The 22,421-nt window shown below is 40.8% G+C and overlaps 1 protein-coding gene across 1 annotated transcript in view; it reads left to right on the forward strand.

Moving 5' to 3' along the window:
* Nucleotides 1-22,421, forward strand: part of slc4a10b (solute carrier family 4 member 10b) — a 40,566-nt gene that overhangs the window by 16,821 nt on the left and 1,324 nt on the right. The window contains exons 7-26 of the mRNA XM_083777407.1: nucleotides 527-615; nucleotides 4,614-4,771; nucleotides 5,349-5,436; nucleotides 6,255-6,401; nucleotides 9,004-9,107; nucleotides 9,598-9,772; nucleotides 9,872-10,005; nucleotides 10,355-10,600; nucleotides 10,893-10,998; nucleotides 11,867-12,028; nucleotides 12,591-12,704; nucleotides 12,813-12,974; nucleotides 13,517-13,768; nucleotides 15,148-15,216; nucleotides 16,359-16,532; nucleotides 17,603-17,728; nucleotides 18,286-18,350; nucleotides 18,942-19,058; nucleotides 19,749-19,884; nucleotides 22,134-22,192. Coding sequence (XP_083633533.1) covers nucleotides 527-615; nucleotides 4,614-4,771; nucleotides 5,349-5,436; nucleotides 6,255-6,401; nucleotides 9,004-9,107; nucleotides 9,598-9,772; nucleotides 9,872-10,005; nucleotides 10,355-10,600; nucleotides 10,893-10,998; nucleotides 11,867-12,028; nucleotides 12,591-12,704; nucleotides 12,813-12,974; nucleotides 13,517-13,768; nucleotides 15,148-15,216; nucleotides 16,359-16,532; nucleotides 17,603-17,728; nucleotides 18,286-18,350; nucleotides 18,942-19,058; nucleotides 19,749-19,755 — 2,495 coding nt within the window. The 3' untranslated portion in view covers nucleotides 19,756-19,884; nucleotides 22,134-22,192. The remainder of the gene's footprint in view (nucleotides 1-526; nucleotides 616-4,613; nucleotides 4,772-5,348; nucleotides 5,437-6,254; nucleotides 6,402-9,003; nucleotides 9,108-9,597; nucleotides 9,773-9,871; nucleotides 10,006-10,354; nucleotides 10,601-10,892; nucleotides 10,999-11,866; nucleotides 12,029-12,590; nucleotides 12,705-12,812; nucleotides 12,975-13,516; nucleotides 13,769-15,147; nucleotides 15,217-16,358; nucleotides 16,533-17,602; nucleotides 17,729-18,285; nucleotides 18,351-18,941; nucleotides 19,059-19,748; nucleotides 19,885-22,133; nucleotides 22,193-22,421) is intronic.

Consider the following 22,421-nt stretch of genomic DNA (forward strand, 5'->3'; position numbering starts at 1 on the left):
CCTTAACATTCTTTCACAGAATTGAAAGCAATCGATTGAAGCGGAGTGCAGCTAGTACACAAAATCTGAGCACTGCAGTATATGTTGCAACATCAGTGGGTTTTGCTGTTAATAATGTAACACCATTTTATAGCACTTTTTCAGAAACACCCTGCACACAGTAAAGCCTGATTCATACTTAAATGTGTGTTGGTGTTGCACACAGCAAATTGATGATCTACTGTACAAGCTCACGACGTGTCACACTGCAAACAGTTTTGAGCTTGTAGAGCTATTTCTGATTTGTTACACAAACACACAATCACACTTGGGAGATCCCAGTACAACCACAGTCTCATAGTATGTTTGATAATGAGATGGCTGAGATTATCGTGTTTGCATCTGTCTGGGTTTTTAGAGGTAGAAACATGGTGGTCATCCAAATGGGAAATCCTCATTCACTTTTACAATGTTCGTTCCTGTTTGCCAACTGCATGCGAAACATTCAAAAATGTATTCAACAATTTCTTGTCTGAATTTATCCTAGGTCCACTAGCCTCATCCCAGTCTCCTTTAGCAGGACATGATGGGAAAAATGATGTCAGTCGAGAGAATAGTGCTGTGGACTTCAGCAAGGTACAGCAAGTCAAAATATTATATTTTAAAATATACCCCACATTTTGTGAAATAGAGATTTTGACAATCTGATAAAGGAGATCATATAATATCAAATAATATCTTAAAAAAACAAAAATAATGCACATTTCTGCACAATTCAGGTCTTTGGTTGGGGAAGGGCTCGCAACTCAGATTCAATGCTTTCAATGCTGTTACTTGCGACTGCAGGTCGCATTTACTATATGAAAACATGCATTTCCCATCAGCCCGTTCGTCCACCCGTCACCCCACGCCTCCATATATGGTCATGTGTTCGCTGCATCCATATGTATCCATCTTTCCTCTTCGATGTCTCCCTTTTGACTGATGCCTGTCCATTCAGAATCTAGACGAATCAGTTAGTGTGGTTGCCCTAACAGGGCAACCAGACTCTTGTAATTGTGACACTTTATTATTGTGGGCTCGCCACAGCGAGCACACAATAGTTATTGCCAGTTTATATTTATTGTGGGCTCGCCACAGCGAGCACACACTAGTTATTGCCAGTTTATATTTATTTATTCTTACGTTTCTTTATTCCGCCACTTTTTTTGGCACCTAACTACTTCCACATACTTTATGCTAGAAATTTAGTTCAAACTTCAAACTGTTCAGCTCTTTGCAGTTATTTATGCTTGTATTTTTATTTTTACAAAGTTTTATACTTTTTATACTTTTTAACTTTTTAACTTTTTTTCCGCATTATTCATACATTACAAATCATTAGTAGACAGTAATGCTTTACTTACTTTATTCTGCCACTTTTTGGGCATCATACTACTTCCACATACTTTATTCCGCTTTATGCAGTTATTTATGCTTATTCTTTTTACCAATTTTTATACATTCTTTTTTAAACTTTTCCTTCAGCTTTAATACATTTTCTACTGTACATTATATACATTGCGTCTTTTGGCGAGCCCACGCAGTTTCTGCAGGGAACTGATTTCTAGTTATTATTCCACTACTGGAGTAAGACAAAGTTTGGCGCACTACTTGTCCCACAGTTTTGACTGTACGCACTTGAGCCATATGTCAAATTGACAAAAATCGGGAATCGTGTGCTTGTGTTTTGCTAAGATAAATGTTGTATAGTTTAATTGATATGAATTTATTAGTGAATTAAAATTTCCCATTGACATGAATGGGAAAATGCAAAAATTCACACTCAAGTATTTTTTCCTCGGAGACTGTAGGCACTATAGTTACAAAACTTGGAGGAAAATCATACTTATCACTAAAATTATTTAACCTATAAGTTTATAATTTTATCAGTCGGCTCATGGTGGTGCTATAACTTTACGTTTTGGCTTATAACTCTTGAACCGTAGGTCGTAAAATCAAAATTTTTCCCTGGATTCCTTGGGTCATGACGCATCTCCCCATATAGGCCACGCCCATTTCCGCCATGATAGATTTTCGGCCATTTTGAATTTTGTCCAAAACACACTTTTTGCTTTTCGCAAAATGTATTTTCTCCAAATCTCACAAAAATCTGTACACCTGATCTCTGGACCTTTCCGATGAAAACTCGAACGGCGGAACTTTGATAGTGCGTATCGTTCGGCCGTAATCGTCGTCCGAAGTTAGTGGGAGGGGCCCATTTTACAAAAAATGCCGCAAATCACGAACGGAATGTCCAATCCATCCCAAATTTGAATCAGATGTCCGGGGTGGTTCAATCAACCAAGTTCTAAAAGCAATTCCATTTTCATCCATAGGGGGCCTTGCAAATGCGAGAAATGTAACCATTTGTCGCAAAAACATGAATGTTGGGGGTTAAATCCCCTCCGAATCACTTACGCATGATCACAGGGGTGACGCGACATTGTAATTGGCTGTCAACATTAGTGGGAGGGGCATATGTAAGCCACTGCGGCAACCACACTCTGTTTTTTAAATTGCGAATTTTCTAGTTATTAGTGCAGCCGTGCCCGGGTTAGGGTTGGGTGATAGTTCTCAACAGGCCCGAAAATTAAGTCCCGGCCCTACCTGGGCCCTGATCAAACCCTGTACACTCAAGACACTGCCCCCGGTAGTGTCTTGAATGCTGTCGCCTCACAGCTAGAAGGTCCTGGGTTCGATTCCCGCTGGGGACGCTGTGGGCACTGGCGGTGTGTTCCCTCCACTCCGCGTCATCAGTGCCCATACCCGAGGCGGGGGTTGGCGATAGGGCCTTTCTGTGTGGAGTTTGCATGTTCTCCCCGTGTCCCCTAGGGTAGATACCCTCACAAAAACATGCCGTAATCCTGGTCTCCAAAACTACCTCCCCCTGGCCAGCCGGGGCGCCTGATGGAGGGGAAAGGAACTGGTCGGAATAACGTGTCCCTTCCCTTCCACGCGCTACGTCCGGCCGGGGAAATTCCCCTCTGTCAGGTGAAAAGAAGCAGCTTGGACTCCTCATGCATAGAAGGAGGCATGAGGTCAGTCCGCTGCCCCCCCAGGTTGGCAGAGGAAGTGTAGCGCCCAGGATTACATTAGATAATTGGCACTGGGTGAAAAGAAAAATGGGTTGCAAAATCGTGGGATAGAAATGATTTAAAAAAAGAAAAGACACTTCCCCCGCTGCCACCCTTAGATCTCCATATATGGAGCTGACCTGTTCTGACATTCCATTATGTTGATCTGACCTCATCAAACCCTGTACACTCAAGACACGCTCCATATATGGCCAGTACAGAATTAATTCCAGATGTTGATCTGGCACCCCATGCCAAAGCACCAGCACTCGCCCAGCAGTCTGCCGTCACCCAGGCGGATGCATGCACACGACCTTGCTTCTCGCCCCGGGGCGTCTTACTGGTAAACAGAAAGAAAACCTGAAAAAGACTGCAAGGTTGAAACAATGTTTTGCTGCTGTTTACACTTTTGAAGCAATTAAAGCGAGTTGCAATCCCTTCCTTTTACTAAATATAATATATCTAACATATATTTTTTTAATGTTTTCTATAATTTGAAATATGAAGATATATATGTGTTAACATGCTAATGTTGAAGCTTATTTTACATATTCCCAAATAGTGATTCCATAATAGCAAATAGGAAAAAAGTATTACGGTAATCATTATTGTTTTGGGGAACAAAATAAACTCTGGTATTAGGTTTCTGACATAAATCAGTTTTATTGGTGTGTTACTGCAAGCAAAAAAATAATTCCTTGTTGTATTTTCTTTTTTACAGTCATCTATCTATTAATGAGTTAGGATTAGACCCATGCTAAGTATAAAGAGCTGTGATGGGGCAGCAGTGGTTCAGGGCAGGGTTAGAGTGGCCGGTAGAGCAGCCGGATGGGAACTGCAAGGTTCCCAGCTCGATCCCGGGTTCCCCCAGAGTTAGTGTTGAAGTGTCCTGAACTGAACCCCATGGTTTCATGTGTGTGTGTGTGTGTGTGTGTGTGTGTGTGTGTGTGTGTGTGTGTGTGTGTGTGTGTGTGTGTGTGTGTGTGTGTGTGTGTGTGTGTGTGTGTGTGTGTGTGTGTGTGTGTGTGTGTGTGTGTGTGTGTGTGTGTGTGTGTGTGTGTGTGTGTGTGTGTGTGTGTGTGTGTGTGTGTGTCTACGTAAAGCACTTCGATAAAAGCACTATATAAATGTATCCAACTCCATTAACTCTGAAGAACATGGCTACATTTAAATTTAAAATCCAAGTTAAAAATAACTCCCAGTCCTATTATACTATGCATTTAATGTGTTTTGTTCAGTTCACTGATGCATTTATGAAATGTACACTGCACTGTACAATGCACTCACTCACCCTATAAACAGAATGAAACCAGATGTATCTAGGAAAGAGGATTAATTCAGATTATTAAATTAAACTCAGATGGAACATATAAACCTGTGTACACATCCCAAATCTGTACACATTTGAAGATGTGTCAACATTTTCATTTAGCCGAAAAATGTAATAGTGTAGTTGGACCCCACTTTGAGAACCATGTATTATCTTTGAAAATATTCTATATTATGCCCTTTTTCTAGATAGACCTCCATTTCATGAAGAAGATCCCCCCTGGGGCAGAGGCATGTAACGTGTTGGTGGGGGAACTGGAGTTTCTAAATACGCCGGTGGTGGGATTTGTTCGTCTCTTACCTGCGGTCCAGCTCAACGGTTTGACTGAGGTCCCCATTGCCACAAGGTTCATACAGATCACTTTTGGTTCAAGGACTATACCAGTGGTCTAGCATGCATGTGCTGCCTATCGACAACAACTCACACTCTATACTTGACATTACTGATCATTTTATCAAGTATAGGTTTGTTTGATTTTTGAGGAAGCAATTGGATTCTATGCAGTTCAGTATGGTATGAAAGTCAACTTTAAACTTGCTACGGATTGGTATTCCAGCACGCACGCGCACACACACACACACACACACACACACACACACACACACACACACACACACACACACACACACACACACACACACACACACACACACACACACACACACACACACACACACACAAGAAAACAACTGGTTGTATGCTTTGGAATGGTTTGCAGTATATCCAAACTCATTATATTATATTTCCCTGTAACTGCCTTTTTGAGTGGTGGGGGATTTTTATATAACATTAACACTTCACTTTTATGGGGCATGTCAAGCCGGATAGTGTGTTGACCACATAAGTTCCAGGCTATAAACTGTAGTAATCTCGGCGACACTTACAACAATTACATAATTAAATATTTCTGTTTACTCTTCTAGGTTTTTATTTATACTCTTGGGGCCTCTGGGAACAGCGCCTCAGTATCATGAGATTGGCAGATCCATCGCAACACTTATGACAGATGAGGTAAGAATCCTCTCACTAATAAGCACTCTTAGCCAAAAAAATATTTATTAGCTAATCTTGGAATTGAGAATTTCTTTTAAGGGGAGTACTTTGCTTTGACAATCTAAAACAACTTGTCATATTTGGTTTCTTCAAATATGGAACATCTTGGAGCCGAGACAGTAGAGCTCATCAAATTGAAGTGATGAAACACTTCCTACAGTATAGTCATCAGCATGATTTGTCAGCCCTCGCAACCCCACTTTTTCCCTCAGGCACTCAGACTTCACTGTGATAGAAACTTACTACTGGACTTTACAAATCCAAAATTGTTAACACTGCAAAAGCCAGCAGTTCTAGGGGTAATCTACTAATGGTGTATGTTCATTCACTGTTCTATTCAAATATATTTTTGGGGCCTTTTCTGCCTTTATTGATAGGTTGAAAGTAATTGACAGGAAATGGGGAGAGAGATGGGGAGGAAGACACGTGGCAAAGGCCGTTGGGATCGGGAGTCGAACCCGCGGCACGCCGTCAGGCTGGATCAGTAGCCTAGGTGCCCAGACGGTTGAGCTAACCGTCCGGGCCTTCATTCACTGTTCTGATTAATCACATGAACCCTAGCATCCCTATTCTGAGGGGAACAAGATTAATCTACAAGCTTGCAAAGCACCCCGACGTGTTGCAAGCTTGTATATATCACCTATTATATGTGAAGAAATAAGTGTAGAGCATGAATATCAAATATCTAAATACTAAATCGAGCAACTTAAAAACGGTCTGGGGTGTTCACAAAAGCCTGAGTGGACAATAAAAGAGAGGGTTTCTGTCATTTCCAGATTTTCCACGATGTCGCTTACAAAGCTAAAGACAGGAATGACCTAGTAGCTGGGATTGATGAGTTCCTTGACCAGGTGACAGTCCTTCCTCCAGGTGAATGGGACCCATCCATACGGATAGAGCCACCAAAAAGCGTACCTTCTCAGGTACGTTTGGATACTACGACATTTTGGCAGTTTTTCAGATCACATGAATCACAGTTTTAACCATGAACTTTAGCTCTATTCTGGGGCAACATTCGGCTATTGTTGGCGAAGACATTTAGTGAAGAAGGAAAACGGGAAGGGGCCTAATATAGAGCTCTTGGGTATCCGGTCACCTAAGTCAGTGTTTCCCAACCTGTGTGCCACGTTTTACTATATATATACTAGAATTTCGCGGCTGTGGGGGGCACTATGGGAAGAAGGAAATTGCGGGAGTTGACTCCACATGTAGTAACGGATGGGTTATTAGTTATTATTATGTGTAGTGTAGTGTAGTCAACACGTTATGGCTCATACACACTGCCCGGTATTTGCTCTGATTATGCTGTCGGGGAGCATTTTTGGCGCTGGCCGACAAAACCCCTGATCTGACGTTAAGCGGTGCCCAAAAGTTATAGATCACAAAGGCTTTGCAGGTAGAGCACATGACATGGCCCTAAAAATATATATAATTTTAACATAAAAAAATATTTTTGCATCTGCCGCTTGAGATGACCTGAGATTACTTGATTGATTGACATAAAAAAGGGCATGTCAGCTCAAACACACAATGCAATAGTTGTTGCGTACAATCATCAGTAGCAAAGTCAAATACCAAAAATAAAAACCCTACCATTTCCATTTCCCCCCCTCTATTTCCCATTCCATGTGCGTTTGTCTTATAGTTTCTCTGGCCTCTGTACTACTGCCACCTACCGTCCATTCATTGTATTACACAGTGGGTGAAAAAAACACACCCCTTAAGACTAAACCCGACCCATCAGAGGTGTGGCTTCCAGAGGTACCTTTGACATGACATTTTGTGTGTGTGTGTGTGTGTGTGTGTGTGTGTGTGTGTGTGTGTGTGTGTGTGTGTGTGTGTGTGTGTGTGTGTGTGTGTGTGTGTGTGTGTGTGTGTGTGTGTGTGTGTGTGTGTGTGTGTGTGTGTGTGTGTGTGTGTGTGTGTTTCGATGTGCAGGGCGTTGCTGAAAATGAGCACCTGTGCTCAGCTACTTCCCTGGGTAAATAAAGAAAAAAAAAGAAAGGTACCTTTCAAAACCTATAGAAGTCAGCCTGGTACAGACGAAGGGGACACCATTGTATGTAGCCTCAATTACATTTTGTAACTATTTTCTGCAATGGGATGATAGTTTTATTTGGTGGGTATATGACTGGTCGTTTTGAAAGTAGCTCTGAAGTAAAAAAAAAAATGTGTGGGCAGCCCTGGTATAGATGAATATATATATATATTCATTCCGTGGGTAAATCCCTGTAGGCTACCCACATATTGGTAGCGTATATTAGCCCAATATTGGCGTTATGCATTTCACTTGAATAATGTTGTGTGCGCACGTGCGCGTGCGGAGATAGACAGTTATTTAATGAAAGTGAAGATTATAACGTCCTGTATTGGTAGCCTATAATATATTAGCCCAATATTGGCGTTACGCATTTCACTTGAATAATGTTGTGTGCGCACGTGCGCGTGCGGAGAAAGACAGTGATTTAATGAAACTCAAGATTATAACGTCCTGTCTCGCTGGCGCCGTGTATAGGCTGCACGGCTATTCCTGTGTGTGTGTGTGTGTGTGTGTGTGTGTGTGTGTGCGTGCGTGGCGTGGCGAGAGAGAGAGATCGTGGCTTCCAGGTGTGCGTGTGCGTGTGTGTGTGTGCGCAATCAAATGTACTCGGCTGGTATGGCTGGCAGGCGAAATGGCGAATTCAAACGGTGTAATTGTAATAGTTTGGGACAAACCAAAAACTGTGAAAGAACAATGTTGATCTAACTAAGAGATTCGCTGAGAGAGCGATATTTAATATACAGAGATTTAGAAGGAATAAGCAAAATCGTGAGGCGAAAATTCCTCTCCTTCCTCGTTTCTCTTCTCCTGCGGGAGATCAAAATCAGATTCTGAGAGCTAGTGTGGGCCTATTAGAAGACAGGGCAGTGTTGCCAGGTTCGCGAATTGTAAGCGAGTCGTAGTGTGTGTTGAATGGCATTTGAATGGCATTTGTGGGCTTGTGAATGAATTTTCTCACATGTAATTTGTGCTCACTTGCATAGACCTGGCGAATTTAGCGTGGTGAAAGGGCAACAGTGTTCCGGGGGTGTGGGTGCTTCGGGCGATAATGTTTGTAGTAAACAAATGCATTGGCGGCTTGAGTGTGGACGGGAGGCATTTTTGGTGGCAGTGCCAGTGCCAGTGTTTGGCGGGTGGTGTGGAGTTTTGGCGTTCGGCGCGATAGGAGGAGATAGGTCCCGAACACTGCGAAGGTAAGTGTGTGACGTCACTGCCGTATGAGTGTGTGTGGGTGTAGAGTGTAAGATGGTGTTGTGGGTGTTGCAATAGCGACGTAGCTGTTGTGGCTTTGGGTTTCTTGCCATGTGTTGGGTACAAGTTCTCTAATGTTATAATAGATATCTAGGTGTGCCCCGAGATTTTTATGAAAAGTGTGCCCTGGGACAAAAAAGGTTGGGAAACATTGAAGTTCCGGTCATCTAAGTTCAAGTGGTTAAACATACTTTATCTTGTCTGATGTGCATTTGTTTGTTTGTTTTGGACAGGACAAGAGGAAGAAATCAAACTCTTTACAAAACGGTTTAGCACATGGCATTGAGGAAGAGGGCCATGAAGGACACGGGGGGCCAGAGCTGCAGCGCACCGGAAGGTGGGCATTCATTCAGGGAGAGAAGAACAGTGTATTGATTTCTGACTGCAGCAGTGGTCTGCTGTAACGGAACTATGATGCCTTTTAAGCAGCTGTGGGATGTGGATGTATATTTTAGAGTTGTTTGTTGCACTACATGAAATGGTGTCATTGTTTTAGTTTGGTCTTACAACATGTTCTCCTGTTAAATTGTGCTCAACCTTGCGATATTTGACAATAAAACTACAGCGGATAGATACCCTGTAAATCTGCCGTGGGAAGAGGAAATGACAGGCTGGCTGTAGTTGTAATGATAAAGTAGTTTCCATAGCAACCCTCTGCCATGAGGTGTCTATTTGCAGCTAGATAATTTTTTTCATCAGAGCAACATATCATGCCAAGTCATAGAGAGTGAATGCAAAGTAAGTCAGCAAAATGAAAAGCAGAAAATGTTAATTTCCAATGCTGAATCCTGTACCTCTTTTTTTCTGATCTTATTCTCTATTCCCAGGCTGTTCGGTGGTCTCCTCCTAGATATCAAACGCAAGCTGCCTCACTACCTGTCCGACTACATTGATGCTATTAACTTGCAGTGTCTGGCCTCTATCCTGTTCCTGTACTGTGCCTGCATGTCCCCGGTCATCACCTTTGGGGGACTGCTGGGTGAAGCAACAGAAGGACGCATAGTAAGACACCAGCCTCACTGTAAAACGCACTCATTTTGCTTCTGAGCTTTTCTTTTTTCTAACCCTCCCTTAATCATTCTTTCCTCTGTCATCCTCCAGAGTGCAATTGAGTCACTGTTTGGAGCCTCAATGACAGGAGTAGCCTACTCTCTGTTTGCTGGACAGCCACTTACGATCCTGGGCAGCACAGGGCCAGTGCTCGTGTTTGAAAAGATATTGTACAAATTCTGCAAGTATGTTTCCATTGAACTGTATTCTCACTGTATGCAATTCATAGCTTCAAGAACAGTAATGTGTTGATGATCTCAATGTAATACAGTTTGGTATAGCCGAGACTGCTGTGGTCATATGGTAAATTCAATTTGTATTGCATACGTGTCTGATAATCTGTGATTAGATTGTCTGATACTGTATGCCTGACATTGTGGAAGTTCGGTGGAAATGTGTGGATCATCTTTGCAACATCCAACGTCATATAATTGAATGCAGTATAAAAAAGGCTGTTGCATGTCTTTCTTACAGATGTGCAGCAGAAATTACACAATCCACAGAAACAGATGTTGTTTTTTCACTTTCAAACAGGGAGTATGGATTGTCCTATCTGTCGCTGAGAACCTGCATTGGATTGTGGACAGCGTTTCTTTGCATCTTGCTTGTGGCCACTGAAGCCAGCTCACTCGTTTGCTATATCACACGTTTTACAGAGGAGGCCTTCGCCTCACTCATCTGCATCATCTTCATCTACGAAGCCTTGGAGAAGCTTAGCAAACTGGGGGAGCAATATCCCTTCAACAAGAACAACAACCTGGACAAACTCTCCCTGTACTCGTATGTAGTTGATTCATATAATCCAATAAATGTCATACAAAAGAAAATGGCTAATTCTCAACTGATTAAAGGTTAGACACCTCAACTTGTCGTTCAGCACTTTTGTCAGCTGATAATCCATCATTTCTAAGCAATTGATTTAATGTAAAAATTCAAAGAATAGGGAAACTTTCCGGTTGCGATAAGTAGGCTTTCTGTATGGACTAATGAAAAGATGAATTATTGCTAAATAAAAGTTCTTGGAAGTTGATCCTGACAGATTTGACTTTGACCCAGATATTGTCTTCCACAGATGTTCGTGTGTTGAGCCACCTGACCCCAGCAATGCCACCCGGAGATTCTGGGAAATCAATAACATCACTTCCTCTGAGATCTACTGGGAGGCGCTGGGGGTCAAGGTACCACAAGCATTCGATTTTATTGTATAAAAACAGGTTCAATTGGTCATGGAGGCTTTTGACTCTTAGTGGTGAAAATCATCTATGCGAAGGCCGACAGACAGAAAAGAGCAAATTCATGTTGGGCCCCTTGAAATGGCACATTCAATTATTCCAGAAGGAGTAGGCCCAATGGAGGAGATTAAGGATATGCGGACTGGATTACATTGGATTACAAATGCCAAATCACGATAAAAGCGAAGGGGGGGGAAAAAGTTTTGTGTACACTACAGGGATGATCTTAAATCCTGTCTGTGATAACTTAATCTCTAAAAAGATGCTGCTAACACCATAATCTGTTGGCACCATGCACTGCCCTAAACCTGCAATGTTGTTGTTTAGTAGGAATACACATCAGCACCTGGGAGGAAGTGGAGGAAAGAGGAGGAGCCAAACTAAATTACTAAACTTTCTACGCAAAAACAGGGGTTGGGGCCCCCATTTCTACCGAATGGGTTCCCAGATTGGGACTTAACGTCTGTTGGCCTGTTGCACTGCTTAACTCATAGGTAGTCAAAGTGGGGGCTGTGGGCGGCCCCCGTTGGGACCACCAGGGAGTCGAAATCAATTCATAAGATTATTATTATTAAACTCTCTTACCATCTATTTTTAGCATTCTAAATATAAGCTATCAATGGAATACAGATCACAACACATTGCCATTGTGATCATATAGATCAGCTATTTTCTATATTTTCATTAAACAAATTACAAAAAAAAGAAAAGAATTATCATCTGCCGCAGTCAGTCATTGGCATGGGGAACTAAATAACTTTAGGTTATCCAAGGGTCACTTTTCTTAATCCAGCCATTCTGCCATATGTTTCAGGACTGCATTGGGAAGCGAGGGCAGTTTGAGGGCAACGCCTGCAGTCCTCACGGACCATACGTACCAGACGTTCTGTTCTGGTGTGTTATTCTCTTCTTCTCCACTATCATCATGGCTTCATTCCTCAAGGACTTCAAGTTCAGCAGTTACTTTCCCACAAAGGTACATACTGTATCGCGCAGTGCTTTTTCAATATTTTTAAGATTTGTTTTTGGCTTTTGTGCCTTTATTGATCGTTACAGTGAAGACAGACAGGAAAGAGGGAGAGAGAGAGAAGGGGAGAGACATGCAGCAAAGGTTGTCATGAATGGGACTCGAACATGCAACGCGCTGTCAGGCCAGGGGGGGGGGGGGGGGGCACAGAGTGCGTCCACGCTGTCCACTAGGGAAAGTAAGCATTCTTCATCACAAAACCGATTGGTGAGTAGCAAAATCATTTGTTTATTTTGGCAGGTCCAGGTGACCTACGGAGAAGTCGTTAAGGCTATGGACCAGAGCTAACTATGATGATGGCCACCTGCATACAAAGTTACTGTTGTTCTGGGGTTGTATAAGACAGTGCTGTGGTGCTCTCTAGTGGTCATAGGCAGGTACTGCGGGGCATTATGGGGAAAAAGATGAAGAACCCCTATTCATTTACATGTTTGTGTATGTTTATTAGGTCATATTTATGACAAATCTTTATATTTCAGAGATTCGTTTTTCATGCTTTTCTCTTCATCAGGTGAGATCTATCATCAGCGACTTTTCTGTTTTCATCACCATCTTCACCATGGTCGGTGTGGACTATGCTTTAGGCGTGCCCTCTCCAAAACTAAAGGTCCCCGCCGTGTTTAAGGTGAGAAGTCATCAAAAAACCCTCACAAAAGGTTTTAAAACTAATTATTGAACCGTTTTGAGCAAACTTCTACAAAATGATCAATAATTTATTAATTCCCCTGAACAGCCAACCAGGGATGACCGTGGTTGGTTCATTAACCCCCTGGGCCCCAACCCCTGGTGGACAGCGGTGGTATCGGTGGTCCCCGCTCTGCTGTGCACCATCCTGATCTTCATGGACCAACAGATCACCGCTGTCATCATCAACAGGAAGGAACATAAGCTCAAGGTACTTTCCGGGCTCATGTTGGGACTGGTTTAGCATGTTTTGTGTTTCTCACATGAACCCTTTCGCGGCTTCGCCACTCTCATCCCTTCACAAAATCATGCAGTTCGCATCAGAGTACAGTTTACAGTTTGACATGATACGATTGTATTGTTTTAACGTCGATTTAATTTGTGTACATTTTATTTCACAGATCAAATCTGTTCTTAAATGTACACAGTAAAATACTCAATGATAAATGATCTGCTTGTAACTATTGAGAGTGTACAAATGTAACCAAACCTGTAATTACCACCGAGGCATATAAGGTTTCCAATTAACGTATCCTTAATGATTATTGAATGATGGAGTGGCGTGATTTTTTTACTTTTTCGGATCTATGGAGTTAACATTACTCTAATAGACCCATGTGTGGTTGGAATATTGAAATATGTCTTCCCTGTATATTTTTCTTCCTGAAAGCTGAAAGCCTTTGAGTCAAAAGGGGGACAAAAAACTCATGGCATTCCATCTTTAAACTTACCGCTGGGGTGTCTTCCTTTTAGAAAGGCTGCGGGTATCACCTGGATCTGTTCATAGTGGGCGTGATGCTTGGCGTGTGCTCCCTGATGGGCCTGCCGTGGTTCGTGGCGGCCACCGTGCTCTCCATCTCGCACGTCAACAGCCTGAAGCTGGAGTCGGAGTGCTCGGCTCCGGGAGAGCAGCCCAAGTTCCTCGGCATCAGGGAGCAGCGTTTTACCGGCCTCATGATCTTCACCATGATGGGCTCCTCTGTCTTCATGACCTCTGCGCTCAAGGTCTGGGGCTGTTTAACCACTTTAACACCTTCTACAAATGTCTTCTAAATCCTAACATTTTCGGAAAAAACGTTGTTTCTGTCAGTGGTTCCCAAACGTTGTCATGTCAAGGACCCCAGAATGATATGTATTTGGCCGCCGACCCCATATGAAAATATGTTGTTCCAGGGACCCCCCAGAAGCAAATATTTGAGTTAAAAATGATCACTGTGGCCCAGGCCGTAGCGTAACGGTCTGGGCACCGGACTGGTGATCCAGTCGCGGTGTGCCGCGGGTTCGACTCCCGAACCTGACACGGCCTTTACCGCATGTCATCCCCCCATCTCTCTCCCGTTTCCTGTCAGCCTACTATCTGTCCCTTAAAAAATCAATAAAAGGCGTAAGCCGCAAAAAAATATCTTAAAAAAAAAAAAGAATAATGATCACTGTGAAAGAATATGTATTCAAAGATTTGCACACATTTTCACGATTTTTCACAAATAGCAGATCTAAAAGCTTGTGCCACGCTATGACCTTGCATATCTGTTATTCAACAGCTAAAGTTTAAAATAATGGTTAAAAGCTAAGGTGACATGGATGCATTCCAGGTCTTAATGGGTTAAACATGGTTTATCAGCAATTAGAAGAAAGATTCACCCACACTTTTAATCATACTTATGTTGCGGATTATTACAACAGAGAATATAATGCATTCAAATGGGAAGTTCCAATTCTACCGTTACACATTTCTTCCTCACACTTCTTCCTCCCTACTGGGAATGTGAGTGCAGTTTCATGACGATCGGTGCAGCGATGCTGAAGATGAGCTGTTCACAGAAAGACACATACAGACACACGGATGGGCAGGGTCGAAAACATAATCTCCGGCCTTCGGGCTGGCGGAGATAATACTAAATTCATTACAAGAACAATTATGACAACAAAGTAGTCTTTGACTGAAACAAAGCTGTTGCTACGCATGTATCTATGTTTAGAATCTTCTTCAAGTCTGTCATTTTTGTTGGACAGTGTAGGTGAAATAGTATAGTTTCCAGACAAGCCAAGACTGTATGCTGCAACCTGGCGCCTGCCGTCTCATGCCTGCTGTGGCATGACATCAAATTGTACAAAGGCAGATGTCATGGTCATGATATGGTTCTTATTCCACACCTATCAACCAATCAGTGTGATTGGACTAACCTGTTTCATGAACAATGTTATGTTACAGTATGTGAGAGTGTATCCCAGTTGGATCATACAGTTCATTCTGTGCTAGCATATTATACATTCCCCTTGTTTGTTTTTTTACACAGAGAAGGTTACTCATCTTGCATTGCAACCTGTTCTACTGGTCTCCTTTGAAATATATATAGTGTTATTGAATAACATCTGTTTTTTAGTTAATTCCCATGCCTGTTTTGTATGGAGTGTTCCTGTACATGGGAGCATCTTCTCTCAAAGGAATACAGGTAAATTGATTCAGTAAGATTTTTTATGAAGCCACAACTTTGGTTTTATATATCCTAGGATATGATGTTTACGTCCTCATATTCCAAGTCTCGTGCTGAAAATTGTCGATCTACTGTACAAGCTCACGATGCATTGTGATGCAATGAGTGAGCTTGTAGGTCAACTATTTTTGGTGCACAACAGTGTTTTAGTGTCGTATGTGGATGGAGCTCGTTAATTGTTATTGATAACGAGCACCTTATCGATCAGGCTTATCGATCCCGGGTTCTTATCGAGCCCACTAGCATTTTCTATTTTGTGGAAAGACGGGAGACAATAAATTCTGAAAAGAACCATCTTTTACTAGGGCCTGCAAATACAGTACTTTTCTAACAGATGGAAAGCAATTGACCTTTTATTTTACTAATAAACTAATATTAAATAAACTGTTCACTGGTTAATATGTGTACCGTCACTTTAAAAGTGTAATTTTGTTTACCCGGGCAGCGCTGGTTGGCAGGTATCAATACACTTTTAAACCGACATGTTTGTGCCCGCATGGATGATTACATGTATTTCTTGATCGCCTCTTGTCTTGATTGTTTAAACATGATGTTATGGGCTGCTATGCTCGATAACAGGCTTAATAAGCCCAAAGCTTATTGCTAATGTGTACTCAATAAGCTTGTTATCTGATTTTTTCGGGTATTGGTTATCGAGCTCCATTCCTACGTATGACAAAGTGAAAATCTCATATTTAACCCTTTGGTATTTGCCATGTTGTTCAGAGGCAAATTTGAGGTTATTTTATCAATCCATATACATATATATTAACATTTTGCTATTTAGTTTTATAGAAATGTATTTAATTCAGCAAAACGTCAGTACCATTCTGGAAAAGGATATACCGTAGTCATGCAACTTCACTAAAATCTATACAGTAGTTTTCACTATATAAATGTGTTATCCAAGGGCTTATGTTTCATTTTCACCATCACCAAATAGTACGTTCATCTTAGATTTGTGGAATTCACAGTTTTATATATTTCCTATACTATTATCAATTGTTTTCAGAATAAGATTTTGTTTTGCTGGATATCTCATGCAGTATGCCTTTGATTGCAGTTGTTCAAAAATGTATTGCATTCATTCTTTTCTGCAGTTATTTGACCGTCTGAGGCTGTTTGGCATGCCAGGAAAGCACCAGCCAGACTTTATCTACCTGCGTTATGTCCCCCTGCGGAGGGTCCATCTCTTCACTATCATCCAGCTCTCTTGTCTGATCATGCTGTGGGTCATTAAAACGTCCAAATATGCCATTGTCTTCCCCATGATGGTATGTCACTGTACTGTACATCCCTATAATTCAGTGTTCAGCGATGCTGATTCTGATTTGGGACAGTTCCACAAAAGTAAAACAGATTAAGTTTATAATCCTACATGAAAGTGTCTTCAAAATACCATTACAAAATTCAGTAAAAGTCATTACTGCTTAGTGCTTCTGGCACATCTTCTTCCCAAAAATAAGTCGAATAGCTTCCACTATAAATGTTGAACACGTGGAATCTTGTAAGCAGGCTTGAATCATACACTGATCGAATAATTAATATTCAATCAATGATTAATTTAGACATTATAACGTGATAAATTTCACCTGACCCTGCCATATTCAACTTGACTAGAAGCAATTGCAGACTAGTTTGTCCATTAATCTTGAGACAGTAGCATAGTTCTTACACTGTATAGACCAATGTTTCCCAAACAGTGAGTCGGAACCCATTTTTGTGGCTCGCGGGTTAATATATTTTGTTTCCTACATTTTTTCCTTTTTTAAACCAAAAACTAAAGGAAACGAAACGAAACGAAAGGACACAATTCATTGAGTTAAAAACCTTTTAAATTAGTTTTTAAATAATTTGATAAATATATAAAAAATATATATGATATTCCATTAATTAGAAAACAAATGTTTAAGAAATTGTGAATATGGGTGGTGTCCTTCCGGTTGTCATTGAATGTAACGAATCCAAAAACTTGTAATATGTATTGATGCTGTACATCCCATGACCTCTTGTTTTTTGTTTTTTTTTGTCTTTTGTTTTTACTGTTGATGTTTCTGTCCTATTGTATGTCTTGTTTGTCTTTTTTGTCTGTCTTGCATATTAAAAAATCCTAAAATAAAGAGTTAAAAAAAAAAGAAATTGTGAATATAGCCGATCTGCAAGCTCAGAACATGTGCGAAGTGCCGATTCCTGCTGGGGATGCTGTGGGCGTGTTCTCTCCAGTGCCCATAACCAGAGGGAGAGTAGCGCCCATGGACTACAGTTTAGGCAATTGGCACCTGATGTTGCCACACACAGGAATTGCTATTGTTCTAATGTCTTGTTGTGTCTGATGGCCCTGCAGGTGTTGGCTCTGGTCTTCATTAGGAAGCTGATGGACTGTTTCTTCACCAGTAGAGACCTGAGTTGGCTGGATGACCTCATGCCAGAAAGCAAGAAGAAGAAGAAGCTGGAGGATGCTGTTAAAGAGGTTCCTTTATCCTTATTACAGTTCAAAATAGACATGATAATTGATTGCCTATGAAACACTAACTGTTCTCTTTGCACTTTAATTACTATTTACTATTTACCCTGTTTGTTTGTTTATTAGAGTTCATACTATTCACTATTTATCGCGGACTTTTAAATCATTCTTGTAAAATTGTCTATTGGTTCACATTGGGTTCTGCTGCCACTTGAAGTAGTCATAAAATTGCTAACGAGCTGCTGTTATGCTTTAGTAATACGAAGTCATTCATTCTTGCTATTTTACAGTTCGCTTACAGTGGACACAGCCTCATACAAATGTTAACAACAAAGATGGGGGGGGGGGGGGGGGGTTTCTGACATCGAAACAAATGTTCTATAAGTACCTGGATTAGACTGAGTGCACACCGGCCAGGATTCAGGAACATCTACTGTTTTTCCTGTTCATCTCGGCATGTCCTTGTGTATCTGTATAGGGGCTTTCACAAGAGTACAGTATTATCTCCTGTACGATTCATCAGTGTTCTCATTAGCTCTGACTGTGTTTGCTACATTCTTAAGGAGGAGACACAGAGCATTCTGGGAGAGGATGATGGCAGAGAGCGAATGCCACTCCAAGGGTACACGTAAGCTACTATCCGTCATACAAGTGAAATGTTTACAGTATGTTATGTCCTTTGCCCATTGGAGCAGTACACAGAACAGAATGTGCTATGGGCATAGAAGGAGGTTTCGATCCTTTCATTTTCTGTTTGTTAAAACCATTTAGTATTAATTAGATTTAGTTGTGCACCAGTGTCGCATGTCGAAATTAGCAGGTAGGCAGGTCTCTGAACTGTCACAGTCCTCTGAGACAGTAGAGTAGACAGAAATGGTATCTGATCTGGAATACCATTTGAATATTATTTTTGATGGACCAATATACTGTATGAAGATGGGTTGAAAATGGGGCTCCCTTTAAGGTGAAAGTGTACATAGAACTTCAGAACTTATTGTAAAATAACTTATCAATACTGAACTTAATGTAAAAACAACAAAATATAACATTACAATGAAATGTCACAGAAAGCTTGTGAAGATGCAGACAACAGGTGGTGTGTATGTTAAAGTTAACAGTATGTAATATATACATACAGTACATTATGAGAAACGATAATGTTCTCGATAATGAAAACATCTCCCCTCTACAGTCAAATATGTTCTTGTTCTGTTAACAGGGGTACAACCCCCATCATCAACATCACAGACGAAATGTCCAAAAGTGCTTTTGGGAGTGCTTGGTACAACACTAGCTATGAGTATGCCGTAAATCAACAAGACCCCTCAAAATTATGGTAAGGATATGAGATGAGATGAGATATACTTAATTGTCCCACAAGGGGAAATTTGTCTTGAGCAAAAGTGCAGTAGTACATCAACGCTTTTAAAACACCCCCAGACAATACACAATAGCAGCATTGTACAAGGTATAGTATCACAAGAGTATCACAAGAAAGAACAGCGCAAAATTGCAATCAGAAAAAGTATATGAATATTAAAAGTACAAGAGAGTATTCACAATGTATAGTATCACAAGAGTATCACATGATAAGAACAATAAGTAACAGACGAGAGATCAATGTCAATGTATTCACATTCTATTCCGTATCTATGTATCTTGATTATTAAACCTCCAGACCTTTTATCCTACATGAACCAGACCCCATTGCTTAAAATGGATTAAGAGCAGACACTCTTAATCAAGAGCAATTTACAGTAAGCAAGAACAACACATGGTAATACATCAAATAGATGAAAAAGAATGTCATCAAGAATCATAAGTAGGCTAATAATAAGTAAGCTATAAGAACGAGCTATAGCTATAGTACACGTATGTCCATTGTCCACAGACAATCAGGTTGGATCATTGAAAACCCATTACTGTTGTCCAGTGATTGATCTGGGCATTCTTCATCATTATGTTGGCCTGTTATCTGAATGGCTGAACATGAAATATGCTGTGCATTTTTCTGTTCTGTTCACAGTTATTGAATGGTATGAGGAGGCCATGGACAGTTTGAGATTGCCAGTGAGTCTTGGATGTTCTCCCTTCAGTGTGTTCTTCAAGGAACCAGTGTTGTGTGCTTCAATTCCACAATCCTTTGAGGTGTTTTTTTGTGTGTAAGTGAATAATCATACAGTATTTATTTGATCTGTGAATTATTGTTCTGCTCCTTCTTGTTTAATTCAGATGCCATATTTTCTTTCCTTGTGCTTTCAATGTTAAATCTGTAATAGTATACAAAACATTTGCTTTGTTCAATGTGTTAATTTATAAACGTGTTTAGATTTACTGGCAGTCAAGCAATGAAACTATTTTTAAGCTATTTTGTTTTCAAATCTATTTATATGTATTGGCTTTTTCTGCCTTTATTGATAGGTTGAAAGTAGACTGACAGGAAATGGGGAGAGGGATGGGGGGAAGACACGTGGCAAAGGCCGTCGGGTTCGGGAGTCGAACCCGCGGCACGCCATCAGGCTGGCTCAGTAGCCTGGTGGCCGGACGGTTGAGTTAACCGTCCGGCCGGGCCAATGATTGATTGATTGATTGATTGATTGATTGATTGACACACAAACTGCATAGGCAATAGGCAGTGATTATTATGAGAAAGATCCTCATGTTAGAAATAATAAATTTAGACTAGATTGGAACTGGAACACTATCAAATTAAAGCTGATAAATGGGTACTCTCTTCTGATTGGATGAAATTGGTTAGACACCTGAAAAACTATTTTCTGTTTATTAAAGATCTGGAGAGACAGCTAGGAAGACATCTGCTACTGAATAAACACTTTAGTGTTAAACAATGATTACTAGAGTATAGAGCTTTAACCTTTTAACAATGAACTCTTTGTTTAAAAAAAATAAAAAATAAAAACACTTTGTGTAAAGCACCTTTAATATTCTGTTTCCAAGGAAATGTGTGAAATGAAAGCTCTAACCATGTTGTATGTTTAAGTTCATTCATCATCACATGTCCATAGAAATATTATTAATTAGATTTAAACACTTAAACCCTATATATACTTTGTTGACCGGGGTCTCAAGTTTTTGGACCCCCCCTTTCCCTTCCCTTTGCACATACTGTATGTCTTTGCCAAATAGCCAATGTACATTACATGCCCAGAATTGGGACACTAATCTCCTTTATTTTCGAAATGTCAAACAGATCTGGGTACCTACTATCACTACTTTTGGGAATGTAAGTGTATATCCAGGTTCTGGGGTCAAGTGGCACGTGAGTTAAGCAACATTTTTAAGGTGAAAATAAAGAAGGATCCGGGAGCTTTCTTACTGGGACTCCCGTCAAAAGAAATTAATTTGACACCCTTACAATTAAAACTATTTGATAAACTTCTACTTTCAGCCCGGAAATGCATTCTGATAAACTGGATTAAGGATAAGCCTCCAACTGTACAAATGTGGTATAGACTATAGAGAGATCTTCGGTGTGCTACCCCATGAAAGACTCTATTTTCCTGATGAAATTTCTCAGATCCTTCTAAAGGCCCAATGCAATGCCCCATCGATTGGACAGACCTAGGATATGAAAAGGAAAAAGAAATGGGAAAGAAAAAACTGTATGTCTACATGTGAATGGGCTCGAGGCATGGGCAATACTGTGGCTGTCTTGGTTTGCTTTCCAATTGCTTGCTTTTCTTTTTGTTTTGCTTCTTACGGTATGGTGTGGAACTGTGGATGATGGCATAGATGAACTGGAGGACCCCTGTCCCCCGTCCCAATGTTTTTTTTGTCTGCCTGTCAGTTTGATAAAGTATGTCTTTTGTAAAGGTTTGTAAAGTATCTAACTGTACGTGAGAAATTTAAAAACCAATAAAAAATATTAAATTTTTCATTTTACGGAATACAAATATATGATGTTCTGAGTACTCTTATGTACCCCCTGTCATGATAAAGTCAATAAAGCACACATAAGTGATTAAGTATGTTTTTACAGTGTCCATAAGGCCTATACATTTACTTAAGAACAATTCACAACTCTGAGGTGCCGAAAAATTATTAGATGAATGTTCACAGTTCACACACACGCACACTGTTTAATATGGGACTAAAGAGACAGGATTTGCTGAGGATAAATGCCCATCATATGACCCTCTGAGATTTAGCCTATAAATAGATTTGAGTGGGCAGGGTTTTTTGTAATCAACAGATGGTTTGATGCACTATGGATGACAGCTCGGAGAGGTACCGTGTCCCAAGGCATGTCAAGTAGCTGGCTCATGTGAATTATTGTTTTGTCTCTATGCCAGGAAGACCTGAACAGCGTTGACCTAATCAGTGATCCCAACAAATCCATGTTGATTGACATGATTTCTTTCTCCCTCTCCGTTAACTAATGTCTCCTCAGCTGGGCTGTCAGTGCTGCTTCATTGGAAATCTTTCTGTAATAGCCTATACAGTTGACAGGTGAGACACACCATGCCGTTACCTGACTTAAATCCCAAACGTTTTATTTTATTTATTTATTTGTCCCTGGAGAGTGACGTGGCCTCTTCAAACAGAGTTATTCTATTAATTCGTCATGTGGAGGTGGTCTGGTCTGTTGTTGAGGTAGCCTATATACTCTCTGTTGCAGCAGTTAACGGCGGTGATTAATTGGGCTGATTGTCTGTCATGACAGATGGGCTATCCCTGA

Source organism: Protomyctophum parallelum, assembly GCF_964188405.1.
Source record: "Protomyctophum parallelum genome assembly, chromosome: 11".
Taxonomy (NCBI): Eukaryota; Metazoa; Chordata; class Actinopteri; order Myctophiformes; family Myctophidae; genus Protomyctophum; species Protomyctophum parallelum.